Consider the following 14,674-nt stretch of genomic DNA (forward strand, 5'->3'; position numbering starts at 1 on the left):
GCCTCATGAAAACTACAAAATACTTAGGGGACTCTAGCCTATCACTTATGTATTGAGCAGCGATCCTTTATTTTATAAAAAGGACTCCCTCACTTTCATTAGAGAGCACTCATGAAAAATACTTGAGGGACTCTAGCCCATCACTTATGTATTGAGGAACGAGCCCTTATTCTATAAAAAGGGACTCCCTCACCATCATTAGAGAGCATCAACTCTAGCCCATCATTCATGTATTGAGAAGCGAGCCTTTATTCTATAAAAGAGACTCCCTTACCTTCAACACCATAAGCCGAGCCAACCAAGGCAACATAAGCCACAAGCCGAGCAGCCTCGCAGCATGTGCTACTTCTAATTGAGCATCATTTCAGATTGAGCACCGCCTCATATCGAGCATCAGTTCAAGACAACATCTAGTTGCTTCGACCCACACATGGATTGAATTTCAAGTCTCCAGCCAAAAGACTCTCTTGACTGAAGACTTGAGGGACTATTATTTATACCATACTTAGGGCCTCCGTATTCAGATCTCGTACAAATAGTCGGGGGACTTAAATGTAATTATGTAATAAAGGAAAGGGTAAATATGTAATAAGTGAAGAGCCCTTATTCTATAAAATGACTCATCACCCTCACAATTAGAGGAGGCCATTTTCTTAGGCCATGGGAAGAGTTCTCTCACCTTCAGAAGCTCTCTCTCTCTCACTCCCCTCACCTCTCAGAGAAATACAATAATCAGTGTGGATGTAGCCCAAACCACGATACATCTTGTGTTATTTACTTTCTTACAGATTCACGGTCGGATTTACGTTGTTCTAAGACCCCTCCGGTTTTGTGCATCAACAGGTGTAAATATAATATGGGTGGGTATAACACCACTCTATTTTAAAATATCTAGCCCAAAGTGAAAATTTACGAAAATACCCTTCCGTTCCGTAAATTCCAAGACGGGTTGTTACAGTTGAGCCACTATTGATGAGTTCGATGAGCCACTAGCTTAGAACGAATCGGATCATGACCAGATGATGAGGCTATCTACTTATGTAAGTGTTACTTTGTCATTTCATTTCCCCTATTTTTCCTTCGTCTTCATTTTCTCTTGGCACTAATGATCATGTTATATAGGTTATGACCGAGTACGACAATAGACTACGAGAGGTCAAGCGATACAAGGCGAAGTTTCAAGAGAACAAGCACCTTGTGGTGATGCTAGAAAGAGGAGCAAAGCTTGGATTGAAGCCGTCCAGCTCAAAGACCAAACCTTAGAGAGGTTGAAGAGGTGAAATGATGAGAACTTATTACTCAAAAAGCAGTTAGAGACGACTATCCTCGAGGCTTCCAAGGTCAGAGGGGAGTGGGATAGTGCCCTGGCTGAGGTTGTTGAGCTGAAGAATAGTCTCCTAATTGAGAGGAAAGCTACTGTGCAGGAGTACTTGGGCACCCAGGCCATCCGCTAGGTCATCAGGCCTCACTGTGCTGAGGAGATTCTGTTGTTTAAGAAAAGAAAATGGATGGCCATTCTTGAGCGATACCACGACGGAGGCATCATCGACAAGTACCGTAAGAAGATGGAGAAGCATGAACAAAATGGTGAACCCTTCGTCTTTGAACTCGATCCTAGTAGTGATAAGGAGTCTGAGGATGGTGCCAGTGCTGATGAGCAGACTTAGCAAGGTAAGGATGGTCCCGGAGATGCTAAGGATGACAGTGATGGTGATGGAGTTGAAACGCAACATGATGTTATCGAGAGTTCATCCTTAGATGAGGATGATTCGTAGTGCCTTCACTTCCTACATGCACTAGTTTGTTATATGTATGATGTGTGTCAAGTTAAGTGCCTGAAGGCTTTTTATTTATGGATGCTTACGACATTGCATTATTTATTTTGATGTTACATGCCAAGTATTTGCACTATTATAAATGAATGATTAGCTATGTTCGAATGGATCATTTGTTGAGATATAACCCATGACTTGGGTATAATTGAATGAATAAACTTTGAAGATGTTTGTTTATTTGCGTAGTCTTCTTGACAAGATACTTAGACTTTATTTCATGTTAAAAACATTCATGTTGAAGCTTCGAACTCTAGTATGCGGTGTCATTTAAGTTGAGGTTTTGAGTTAGGATTTTATTAGGTCAGGGTGAGACCAAGTGTTTCAGTGCTAGGAATGTAAAAAAGTTAGACGAAGTTGTCTGAATCACCTCTTTTATTAAGTTCATGCCAAATGGCCTTCATTACAAAAGAGTCGAACGACTATTTCAACGCTTATAGAATGTGAGTTTACTTGTAATAGTACTTTAGGTGATTAGCATTCCATGAATGGCCAAGGGTCTTGCCATCAAAACTTCTGAGTTTGTAGGAGTTAAGGTGACTGATGCCAACAACTTCAAATGGTTCATCCTAATTTAGACTAAGTGTGTCTTCACTCAAGACCTATCACAGAGTAGTCTTTTCTTCAATACCCAGTCCCCCAATTTGAAATAGCAAGGCTTGACCCTGGAGTCATTATAGTCGGAGACGCGCTGCTTGTAAGCGATGTTCCTTAAGTGAGCCTGGTCCCTATGTTCCTCGACTAGATCTAAGTTAAGTGTGAGATGTTTGTCATTTTCACTTTACATGTAGTTCTTAACTCGGTATGTTGCTTGCTCAAGCTCAACTGGGACAGCTGCCTCTGTACTGAAGGTAAGTGAGAATGGAGTTTCTTCTGTTGAAGTTCGATACGAAGTTCGGTATAACCAAAGAACTTAGGGTACAAGTTCTGGCTAACAACCTTTAGCCTTGTCCAAACTAGTCTTCAAGGTACGCTTAATTATCTTGTTGATTGTAACATCTCACATCGCCTAGGGGAGAGGATCCTGTAAGCATTATATGTATATTCCCATCTTTACTTAGCACAAGGCCTTTTGGGAGCTCACTGGCTTCGAGTTCCATCGAAACTCCTAAGTTAAGTGAGTTCGTGCGAGAGCAATCCCATGATGGGTGACCTACTGGGAAGTTCTCGTGTGAGTTCCTATAAACAAAACCGTGAGGGCGTGGTTGAGGCCCATAGAGGACAATATTGTGTTAAGGTAGAGTCAAGTCCGGGATGTGGTGGGGGCTCGGGCCAGGATGTGACAATTTGGTATCAGAGCCAATCCCTGGTTGTAAGTGTGCCAACGAGGACGTCGGGCCCCTAAAGGGGGTGGATTATAACATCTGACATCATCCAGGGGAGTGGATCATGTAAGCCTTATATGTATATTCTCATCTCTACCTAGCACGAGGCTTTTTGGGAGCTCACTGGTTTTGGGTTCCATTGAAACTTCGAAGTTAAGCGAGTTCGCGATAGACCAATCCCATGATGGGTGACCCACTGGGAAATTCCCATGTGAGTTCTTAGAAACAAAACCGTGAGGGCGTGGACTGGGCCCAAAGAGGACAATATCATGCTACAACGGAGTCGAGCTCGAGATATGGTGGGGGCCCAGGCCGGAATGTGACATTGATGGCCTCAACTTGTCTATTAGCTTGAGGATGAACTAGGGAGGCGAAACATAAGTTAATGTTGAACTTAGAGCAGAAAATCTTTAACTTCTTGTTGTTAAACTGTCGCCCATTGTCAGTGATAATTGCATTAGGAATGCCAAATCTGCAAATGATGTTATTCCATACGAAGTCTTTTATCTTTGCCTCAATAATGGTTGCCAAAGGTTCTACTTTTGCCTACTTTGCGAAGTAGTCAACTACAATAATCGCATAACGAACCTTACCCTTCCCTGCAGGCATTGAACCGATCAAATTAAGTATACACTGGGCGTAGGGCCAATGGCTGATCATATAAGTGAGAGACGAATGAGGGGAGTGGGGAATAGTTGCGTAGCATTGACACTTGTCACATGAGTGAGATATTTTGATGGCATCCTGGTGAAGTGTTGGCCAATAATATCCCTGGTGAAAAGCTTTGTGGTCTAAGGACATAGATCCAGCATGATCTCTGCAGACTCCCACATGTATTCGAAGGATAATTTCCTCAACAACTATAAGACACCTCAAGTATAGAAGGGTAAAAACTCGCTTGTAGAGTTGGTCATTGATGATTAGGTAGCGAATAGACTTGTATTAAATTTGCTTAGCTTGGACTTTATCATCTGGAAGGGTGTCATGAGTAAGGAATTTATAAATCGGGGTGATCTAACTATCCTTCTGTTTTAAATTGCACACTTCCATGGCCATGGTGTTTGGTGTTGCCAACAACTCGACATGAATGTTTCTTCCAATCTCGTCTTCCACTGCTAAGGTGAGGCGAGCCAAGACGTCTGCATGATTGTTTACTGCTCAAGGGACTTGGGTGATCTGGTAGTGGAAGTGTTTGAGCAAAAGTTGTGCTTGCGTAAGATATACTGCCATGAAGTTATCCTTAGCATCAAAGTTGTTTGTGACTTGATTAACCACCAACTGAGAGTTGCTGAAGATATCAAGTTGTTTAACTCCAAGGTGTATGGCTAAACGTAAGCCTGCCCGGAGGGCTTCACACTCGACCTCATTGTTTGACGCCTTGAATTTGAAGTAAAAAGCATACTTCATTGCAACTTTGTTCTGCGTAGTAAGAACCAGTCCTGCTCCACAACCCGATTGGTTGAATGAGCCATCGACATAGAGAGTCCATACTAGGAAGGTTGGTTCTACTTTCCGAGCCTCCGAGGGTAATGAAGCTAATGCCTTAAGTATAAGAGCAATGTCAATATGATATGTGAATTTGGTGATGAAGTCTGTAACTGCTTGACCCTTCTCAGTTAACTTTGGTTGATAAGAGATGTCAAACTCACCCAATGCTATTGCCCATTTGATCATTCACCCTGAAATGTCAGGACTTTGGATTATTTGTTGAAGGGGATGATTGGTGAGTATGATGATAGAGTATGCTTAGAAGAAAGGGAAAAGTTTTCAAGCAGACATGATCAATGATAAAGCCAATTTCTCAATGTTAGAGTGTCGTGTCTCTGTATCTTGTATGGCTTTACTAACATAGTAAACGGGTCATTCAACACTACCATCCATTCTGATGAAAACAGAGCTAACTGCTGAAGCTGAAACAGATAGATAGATGATGAGAATGTCACTAACTTTAGGTTTGGAGAGTAGGGGGCTCTACTCATGTACTTCTTTCTTCTTTAGGTTCTTGAATGCCTCGACACACTCATCGATCCATATAATGCATTTCTTACTTTCCTTAAGTGCTTTGAAGAAATGAGCACATATGTCTGTAGCCTTAGAAATGAACCTAGTCAAGGCTGCCACCTTGCCAGTAAGGCTCTTGATGTCTTTTGAAGTTACTGGTTCTTTCATGTCAAGGATTGCTTTGATCTTTAAGGGGTTAGCTTCAATGTCTCATTGGCTAATCATGAAGCCCAAGAATTTGCCAGAGCCCATGCCGAAGGCATATTTGTTTGGGTTCAACCTCATTTGGTACCTTATTAGGATGACGAAGGTTTCAGATTGGTTGGTGATGTGTTGGTCAACATGCTTGATCTTGACTAGCATATCATCAACATAAACTTTCATACTCTTGCCAATTTGTTCGGCGAACATTGAATTGACTAATCCCTGATAAGTCGCACCTGCATTCTTGAGGTCGATAACCAGTTTGGTCAATACTTAAGGGATGACATATGATATCAGGAGATATGCCTGGCCTGTCCTCATATGACCAAGTGAAGACCTCAACATTCTTCTGCAAAAAGGAGATCAATGTCAACCGAATAAGTAGTGATAAAGTGGTGCCAATCTTCACCATGTGATCTAGACAGTCTTTGAGATAGAGACATTCTCCAACTCTTTAGCAAACAGGGTTTGCTAGGTGAAAAAGTCATCTCGAGGATTATTGGGTTGATTGTTGCCCCCACAAAGAGCCAGGTTGGCTTCATCCAGGCTGGTTTTTATGACTTAGTCACGTATAGAGAGGGTTTCCTTAGGCACAAGCAAGTGTTATTGCTTAACTGAAGTGTTGTAGCATGATTGTGCACTAAGTTGATCTCATTTGATGTAACCATTGCCAAAAGGTGATAGAAACTTCATCAACATCATATGTGTGGATACCATGGCCTTGAGATCATTGATACATGTGCGTCCAAAGATGACATTATATGCCGTTAGGCAATCAACCACTAGGAAGTCAGTGGTAATAGCAGTTATGTAAGGGCTTGTACCAATGGTGAATGATAGGTGTATGCTCCCTAAAGGTTGCACAATATCACCAGAAAAGTTTATCAGGGGAGAAATTGAGTAATCGAGCAAGTGTTCAACTACATTAAGTGCCCTGATATGTGAGCCTCCACAATTAATGGGGGGTGGATGATGTCTCGTTCTTCCTCAAGGTAGAAGCATATCGAATCCCAGTCAAGCTTTTGATATTTACCTCCCCTGATGTATTCCATATAAACACTTGGTGAGCAGACCTCAAAGTTTGTTTACTATTTTTCATGGCTCTGTTGGAAAATTCAGATAAGGGTGTACCACTAATGATAGAGTATATCACGTTCACCTGGCGTTGGTTACGGTTATCCCTTTGAGGGTGAACAAGGAATTGATCAATTTTCCCTTCACATGCCAAAGCTTCGATATGGTCATGGAGGGTGATAAACTTCTCGCTATCATGACCGTTATACTTATGGTAGCAACAAAACACGCTCGTGTTCTTTGTGGACTTATAATCTAGTTGCCTCAGCTTTAGTTTTGGTATCAAGTGAGCTATACTATGGTAAATGGCTGTGCATGTGGCATTCAAAAGTGTGTATGTCTCATACCTTGAGGAAAAACCTATCTTGACCTGTACTTGGTCCACTGCACTGACTGCCTGAGGGCGGGCATTATCGTAGTGATAACTTTGGTTATCCTGATAGTGCCCCTTACTCTGCTTATTAAAATGAGACTGTTAAGGATGGAAATCCTTCGTCTTGCCCTGAGATTGATATGTCTGTTGTCCTGGCGATGCGCTAAGTAAGGCAGGGAGAGATGCAACAGCTGTTTGGAAGGTTGGGGTTTTCTCACTTAGTTGGATTTAGCTCTCACTTCCTATTTGTTGATAAGGGTTTTCCTTGATATGTCCTTACTTCACGGATGCATGGTTATAAGTCTGCGCTATCACCTCAGAGTAAATCTTCCAACTGTTGGCATTGATTATGTATTTGAAGAAACAGTCACATAGGCCTACCGTGAAAGCCTTAAAGGTAGACTTGTCATCTGCCTCAGCGCAATACTCGTGGCTGAAGTGGCTGGCATACTACATAGTGACTCATCTGGCTTCTGGTGAATAATGTACAAGTCGTCTGCAGAGTGCAAGCAATCGGTCTAGAAAATGTGTTAAAAGACAAACAGTTTCCTTAGCTCCTCAAAGGAATCTACCGTTTTAGGTGAAAGATGGCAATATCAATTCAGGGCTCCACCAGAGAGGGTGGAAAGGAAAAAAAGACATCGTTCTTCATCAGTATGCATCTGGTTTGCCATGGTGAATTCAAAGAAGTTAAGGTGTTCAATCGAATCTTTCATTCTGGTATATAGTTGTAAAGCCAGCTTTTGCTTCGTATTTGCTTGGTTTATTCCAGTCAGGTATCTCGGCCTGACGTTCGACCTTCAACTTGTTTACTTCCTCAATAAGCTACATGATAAGATGGTCCTGAGTGGAGTCATATACTACTTTAGCATTCCTTCGTAAGTTTCCATCACCTATTGGAAGTAGGGAAGTTTGATCAAGAACATGTGGTCTTTCCTTAAATTCACCGTACTGGCTTATAGGGCATACCTGTTGGTAGCCTTTTAAGTCTCCTACATCCTCATGTTCCTCCAGGACTTGTCGCTCATTCCCCAGATTAGTATTTGGTCTGGGCCGTGCTAGAGGACCAAGTCTTTCGGAAACCCTTAGGTCATTGATCTTTGAGCTTATGTGGATGCGGTTTTCTCGAAGTTGCCTCAGGAAGTCTCGACAATTGCAATAAATAGCCTTTGATTCTTCCACTTCTCCTGCTTCAGGTCAAAGCAGCTTGGTTGAAAAAAGTTTCACGTTGATCAACACATTGATGAATCACTTGCTCCTTATCAGGAATATCCATGTTGAAGACCAGTGACCCCCTCGCATTGAGGGGCACCCAGGTGATGGTTGACGTCCATAAGGGTAATAGGCTCGTGTGATTGAGTATGCCTAGCCTCGTGGAGCATCTCGAAGTGCTTCTCATATTGCTCTTGGAATATCTCATTCTTTATTGCTATCTTGTTGTTATGAGCCTCCAGCTCTTCGACTTTAGCTTAAAGAGCAAACTTCTTTTATTCCTTCATTTGCTGCCTCACACTAGGCACGAGGGGAGTGTCGTTTTGTATGGTGTGGCTTCTTTCGCTCCTCATGTTAGAGAAGGATGCCTGGTCAAAGGAGTGTATGAACAATGGAAACTAGCTTGACGAAGTTGGTGAAAGTAAGAATAAGTTTCGCTTCCCACAGACGACACCAAATGTTGATGCACAAAATCAGTGAGACTTTGAAACAACGTAAAGTGTCAAGTTTGTAACCTTCGCTTGGTTGCTTCGATCACCTAGTGATGATAATATGTAAAGAGATAGAGATAGGGAAGCAAATACAAGATGTATGTGGTTCACCCTAAGTCTGGCTATGTCCACGAAGTAGATGAGTTCTCATTAATAGTGAAAGGTTTACACAAATACATAAGTTTAAGCATAATCATCATTAGTGGGTTCTAATGACTAGTTTAAGTACAATAATGATATTAGGAATTAATTGTAGGAGAACGGTCTTCTTTTATAGTTGAGAAGAGTCTCCAGCTTTTGTTCGCGGTCGATGTGGGACTCTATGAGCTTTATTCTAACATTGACATGTGTAGTGCTGTGATTGGCTTCTTGGTTGGAGGGAAACTCTTGTGCTTCGGCAGGGGTGCCTCAGCATGAACCCCTCAATGTGTCCTTAAAGGTATGACGTTGATCGATGTTTGGTAGTTTCGCGATTGGTCAAGTATGGTCAAACACTTATGAACTTAGAATTCTACATACTCCTTTAAAATCTATCACTTAACAAAATCTTTTAAAATCCTCTCAAATCTTGTTTCACCACACTGTCCGCAAATGCCTTGTGTCACGCCCTAAAACTAGACATGTAACAATACCGCGTCCCATTAACAACGTGATGCTATAACTTCAAACGCTTATAACACCACATCTTCAATAAAACTTATGGCAATATTTCTCAGTTCGGCTCCTCTTGTCTACATCTTTACACGTTCGGTTGACTTTACAACAAGAAAAAGAATTCATCGGAATAAACCACTACAAGTGATCATTAATATGACTACAGATTTAATTCAGATCAATGACAATTGCCTACAAACATAAATTATAAGACCATAGACAATATAAATTATGCTTCGGCAATATGAGTCATGTGAATTATGCTTCTTTTTACGATTTAATTGTGATTCGTCTACGCATCATGACATTGTTGGAAAAATAATATCTAATTACAATACTAAATCACATGGAAAATCAAGAAATAATTCATACAATTGTATATTATATTAATGCATGCACATGAATAACCAATGTTAAATAAACATAATGGATTAGAAAGACCTGTAAATACGGTCTAGACAAATGTTAGACACTGTCCTTAAGACAAGTTTACGCTCCACTATGGTGCTCATGGTTGATCGGCACTTGTCTCCCAAAATAGAGTGACCACATACTTGTAATACTAGCACTGCAAATCATAAGGCTCTAATAAACTATGATTGTGTTGAATAATGTATAATTATCAGAGATAACCGATATTGTCCCCAACTTGATAATTAACACATGCACATTTCGTCGGGTGTGTGGTTTAGAAAAGACCTCGATGTTAGTTAAAGTGGAGTTAGGTAATTTAAACACTTATTTTCTCATAGATACGGTCAATGCGACATATTTCAACATGCCTCCTTGCATGGGACCCAATTTGTGGGTCACACGTGGGAGATCCACACATTGACAACCACGTGGAGCCAATGGGACTCATCCTACACGCAGGGCCAAGGGACCCACCACCATCGTGTAGGGCCAAGGGGACCCACCCATCACTTGGCAATACGGGCCCTCTCCTTGGCTCTGATACCCTGTAGAATTATTAGATACAGGGGTAAAGACCCACTTCCAACAACACTGATATTATCCCTGACTTGGTAATTACTACTTGCACATTCCATCAAGTGTTGGGTTTTTTCACAAAAGATCTCGATATTAGTTAGAGTGGAGTTAGGTAATTTAAATACTTCTTTTCTCATAGATACGGTCGATGTGGGATATTTCAACAAATACTCTCCCATATGAACTCAATGGAACACTACATAACTCTCTAACAATAGTAAATTATGTGTATGGATATGTCAATGTAGAAGTTGTTCAATGCTTATGAGGGGCTTCCCTATTTATAAAATTTTTAGATATCTCTTTGGAAGACATGTGACTATTTATGAAATGTCAAAAGTTGCAACTTTTCATTTGAAGACACATATCTTTCTACCAAAACACACCACTTCTAATTTTCATTTAATTAATAAATTTAATATAATAATAATAATAATGTTAAATTTTCCAACCAACATTGCATATCATTCAACCGTAACAAATATAAATTATTTATTTTAACGCATAATATAGTTCAATTCATCATGGTCAATAAATAATTGTATTTACCTTAACTTCATCTTGATAACGCCATTTAATACTACGGTCTAGTAGTATTCTTCTTCACTTGTAAGTGAGAGGTCATAGATTCGATTCTCGCCAAAAACGAATTTGAATCACATTATTGCTAGCCCCTTGTGAGGTCCACTCCACTCTCTCCTTTAGTGTAGATAATATCATTTGTTCAAACAAAAAGAATATAATATTATTTGTTCAAACAAAAAAAAAAACTTCATCTCGACAACTATGGGCGTTACAACAATTTAACGACGATTACGACTATCAACTTCCAAGCGATAGTCCTAATTATTTTCTCTGATTGCAACAAGTGATGAGTCTTTGATGTCATTCAATACTACGGTTTGGTAATATTCATTTGCACTTGGAAGTGAGAGGTTTAAGGTTTGAATCTCGTGGATAGCGAATTTGATACCAAATTAGGTTGCCCTTTGTGTGGCTTAGTCAAACTCTCAATTCCCTTAATGTAAAAATATCGATATACTAAAAAACATGATGAGTCTTCGATAGATCCACTTTATATATTATGAGCAAGGGGATAAAGGAGAGAAGCCAAAAGATAAGGAGAGAGACCAACAGAGTTTGCAAGTGTCACTTGCATTTGATGACCGATTAACTTTTATACATTTTTTTCCTTTTCATATTCTGTTTATTTACAAACAGAACCACAAGTATTCATACTGGTTTGCACCGAAGAAAATTTTCTTATGAATATCAAAATAATACTAATCAACAACCACGTATCATCTTTATATATAAAGCCGGCAGACCCATTTTTGGGTCACGGCTTTACTAAAAAATTTTGGACAAAAATGCTGTCAAAACAAAAAAGTTCACAAGCAATCCAAAATAATGCATCAAATAATGCAAGAGTATTTTCGTCATATAAACAATATTTTTTTAATAATTAATTTTTTTTGTACAGTGTTTTTTTTTAATTAGTACCTCACAATAGGCTTGCAAATATAAAGCCAGCAGCCCCATTTTGGGGTCACCACTTCACCAAAACTATTTGGACAAAAATGCCCTCCAAACAAAAAAGTTCAAAAGCAACCCAAAAGAATGTAGGGGCATTTTCATCATATAAACAGTATTTTTAATAATTAATTATTTTTGTACAGTATTTTTTTTTAATTATTTAGTACCTCACAATAGGCTAGCAATAATGTGATTCAATCAGTTGTTTATTAAATATTATTTTCTCTATTTTTAAACACGTTCAAAACATCTTAAGAAGCGCGTAGTGCCGTTTATAAAAAAAAAAAATTTTTGCACGCACATAATAATGTGATTAAATTAGTTGTCAAATGATTGTTTATTTTTTTTCGAACAAACAATATTATCTACACTAAGGGAAGGGAGAGTGGGTTTAGCCTCACAATAAGCTAGCAACAATGTAATCCAATCAGTTGTTTATTAAATATTATTTTCTCTATTTTTAAACACGTTCAAAACATCTTCAGAGGCGCGTAATGCCGGTTATAAAAAAAAATATCTTTCACACATGCATAATAATGTGATTGAATTAGTTGTCAAATGATTGTTTATTTTTTTTCGAACAAACAATATTATCTACACTAAGGGAAGGGATGGTGGGTTTAGCCTCACAATGAGCTAACAATAATATGATTCAATAAGTTGTTTATTAATTATTATTTTCCCTATTTTTAAACACGTTCAAAACATCTTAAAAGACGCGTACCGCCAATGATAAAAAATGTCTTTTGCACGTGCACAATAATGTGATTTAATCAATTGTATTATTTTCTCTGTTTTTAAACACTTAAGAGGCATGTAGTGCAAGTTATAAAAAATTAAATTAAATTAAAAAAAAAAGTTTTTCGCACGCATATAATAATGTGATTCAAGTAGTTGGCAAATGATCATTTTTTTTATAACAAAAGATGTTATCTGCACCAAGGGGGAGGAGGTGGACTTAGCCTCACAATGGGCTAACAATAATGTAATTCAATCAGTTATTTATTAAATATTATTTTCTCTATTCTTAATGTAAATTCAATAGAATGTAGATGGAAATTGAAAGATCGATTTTATTATGTGGATTTAGCTGCTTTGTTTGGTTTATGAGGGGTTTCTTCTAGCATGGTCTAATATTATTTATTTACTTCAAATATTTGACTTTCTTTTTGTCATAAAAAAAGGGTAAATTGCATAAAACTACCTCAACTATTGGGTCATTAACAGTTTCGTACCTCGTCTTTAAAAAGTTTCAATGTCATACCTCATCTACGAATTTGTTGCAATGTCATACCTTCCGTCAGTTTGTCTGTTAATTCTCTGTTAAATGCTTATGTGGCTTGAAGCGGACCCACTCTTTATTAAAAATTAATTAAATATTAAAAAATTAAAAAATTTTAATTCTCAAAAAAAAAAATTGGGGGACCCACCCGTCCACCCATGTCCCCCCCTTTCTTCTATTTCTATTATTCCCCACCCACCTGTAGGGGTGGGCGCGGTGCGGTTTCAAGTGAAACCACAACCGAAACCGAAACATTTTGCGGTGCGGTGCGGTGCGGTTTTGAAGCCAAAACCGAAATGGAACCAAACCGTTCGGTTCGGTGCGGTGCAGTTTCAAACAGTTTCGGTTTGGTTTTTGAGAAAAAAAATGTACAATTTAAAATATACACCTATTTATACATAAGACGGTCTTATTTTCCTCGTATATTAATTAATGAATATGCAGTAAAATTGCAGCAAAAAAGAGTCAAAACAGCCCAAAAAAAAAATGCAGCAAAATTGCATAAAAAACAGCACCAAAACAGCACCAAAAACTGCACATAACTGCACCAAAAAAAATGCAGCAAAACTGCATAAAAAACAGTAGCAAAACAGCACCAAAAACTGCACAAAATTGCACCAAAAAATAATGCAGCTAAACTGCATAAAAAAACAACACCAAAACATCAGAGTTGAGGTTGCAGACTCGCAGTCGCAAAGGCAGAAGTAGAGATGCAAGCAGAAGCAATGGAGTCGAAGTGCAAACCCACCGCAAACCAAACTTATAAGTTATAACCTAGTTGAAAAGTTTAAAATATAAGTTATATAACATTTATTTATTATATGGTGCGGTTTCGGTTTCGGTGCAGTTTTGAAAACCCAAAACCGAAACCAAACCGTTTTGTGTGCCGCGGTTCGGTTTTGAAACCGAAACCGTTTCAAAACTGCAAAACCAAACCGTTTGGTGCGGTTTGATTCGATTCGTGTTTCGATTTCGGTTTTCGGTTCCAAGTGCCCACCCCTACCCACCTGTGTCCCCCCCCCCACCCCCAACCTTCCTTCACCATCCCACCGCCGCCCTCTCTTTCCCATATCCACGCCGACGAGGAACACCACATCAACAATCCACCCAAATAGTCCCTTAAACCCATTAATCCATCCAAACAGTACCTTAAACCCCACCATCTCATCCTCCAATCTGCAGCTTACCTCCGCCAACACATCCGGGTCCCGAGAGTGCGTCACTGCCTGCACAATAAACCTTGCCCACTTTGCCAGGTCGCCGCTCTTGAACAAGCCTGACCCGACAAACACCCTGTCTGGGTTCGGGTCGACGTAGCAGTTTCACGCGTCCGAGTGTAGATCGACGGAGGGAAGGGGGATCCATGGGTGAGATGGAAGGAGGTGGAGATGGAGGAAAAGAGGGCGACGATAGGGTGGCGAAGGAAGGTTGGGGGTCGGGGGGGGGGGGACACGGGTGGATGGGGAAAAACAGAAGAAGAAGAAGAAAAAGAGAATGAAGTGGTAGGTCTGGGGGGAGAGATGTTGGCGTGGGTAGGGAAAGGGTCGAGGGTTGCAGGGATGGGATATGGTTTTTAGGTGGGATAAGAGGGCGGGGGAAGAACAGAAGAATAAGAAGAAGAAAGGGGGGACACGGGTGGATGGGTGGGTCCCCCAAATCTTTTTTTTTTTAGAATTAAAAAAAATTAATTTTTTAATGAT

General features: G+C 39.7%; 1 protein-coding gene across 1 annotated transcript; it reads right to left on the minus strand.

Moving 5' to 3' along the window:
* Positions 1-4,315: 4,315 nt before the first annotated feature.
* LOC139195312 (uncharacterized) lies at positions 4,316-4,831 on the minus strand. Its single transcript, XM_070820661.1, has one exon. It carries the CDS (start codon positions 4,829-4,831, stop codon positions 4,316-4,318), a length of 516 nt encoding a protein of 171 aa, XP_070676762.1.
* Between the last annotated feature and the right edge of the window lie 9,843 nt (positions 4,832-14,674).

Source organism: Malus domestica, chromosome 01, assembly GCF_042453785.1.
Source record: "Malus domestica chromosome 01, GDT2T_hap1".
NCBI classification, from domain to species: Eukaryota; Viridiplantae; Streptophyta; class Magnoliopsida; order Rosales; family Rosaceae; genus Malus; species Malus domestica.

Coding starts and splice junctions, on each gene's coding strand:
- LOC139195312 (XM_070820661.1), bottom strand. CDS start 4,831: ATGATCAAATGGGCAATAGCATTGGGTGAGTTTGACATCTCTTATCAA.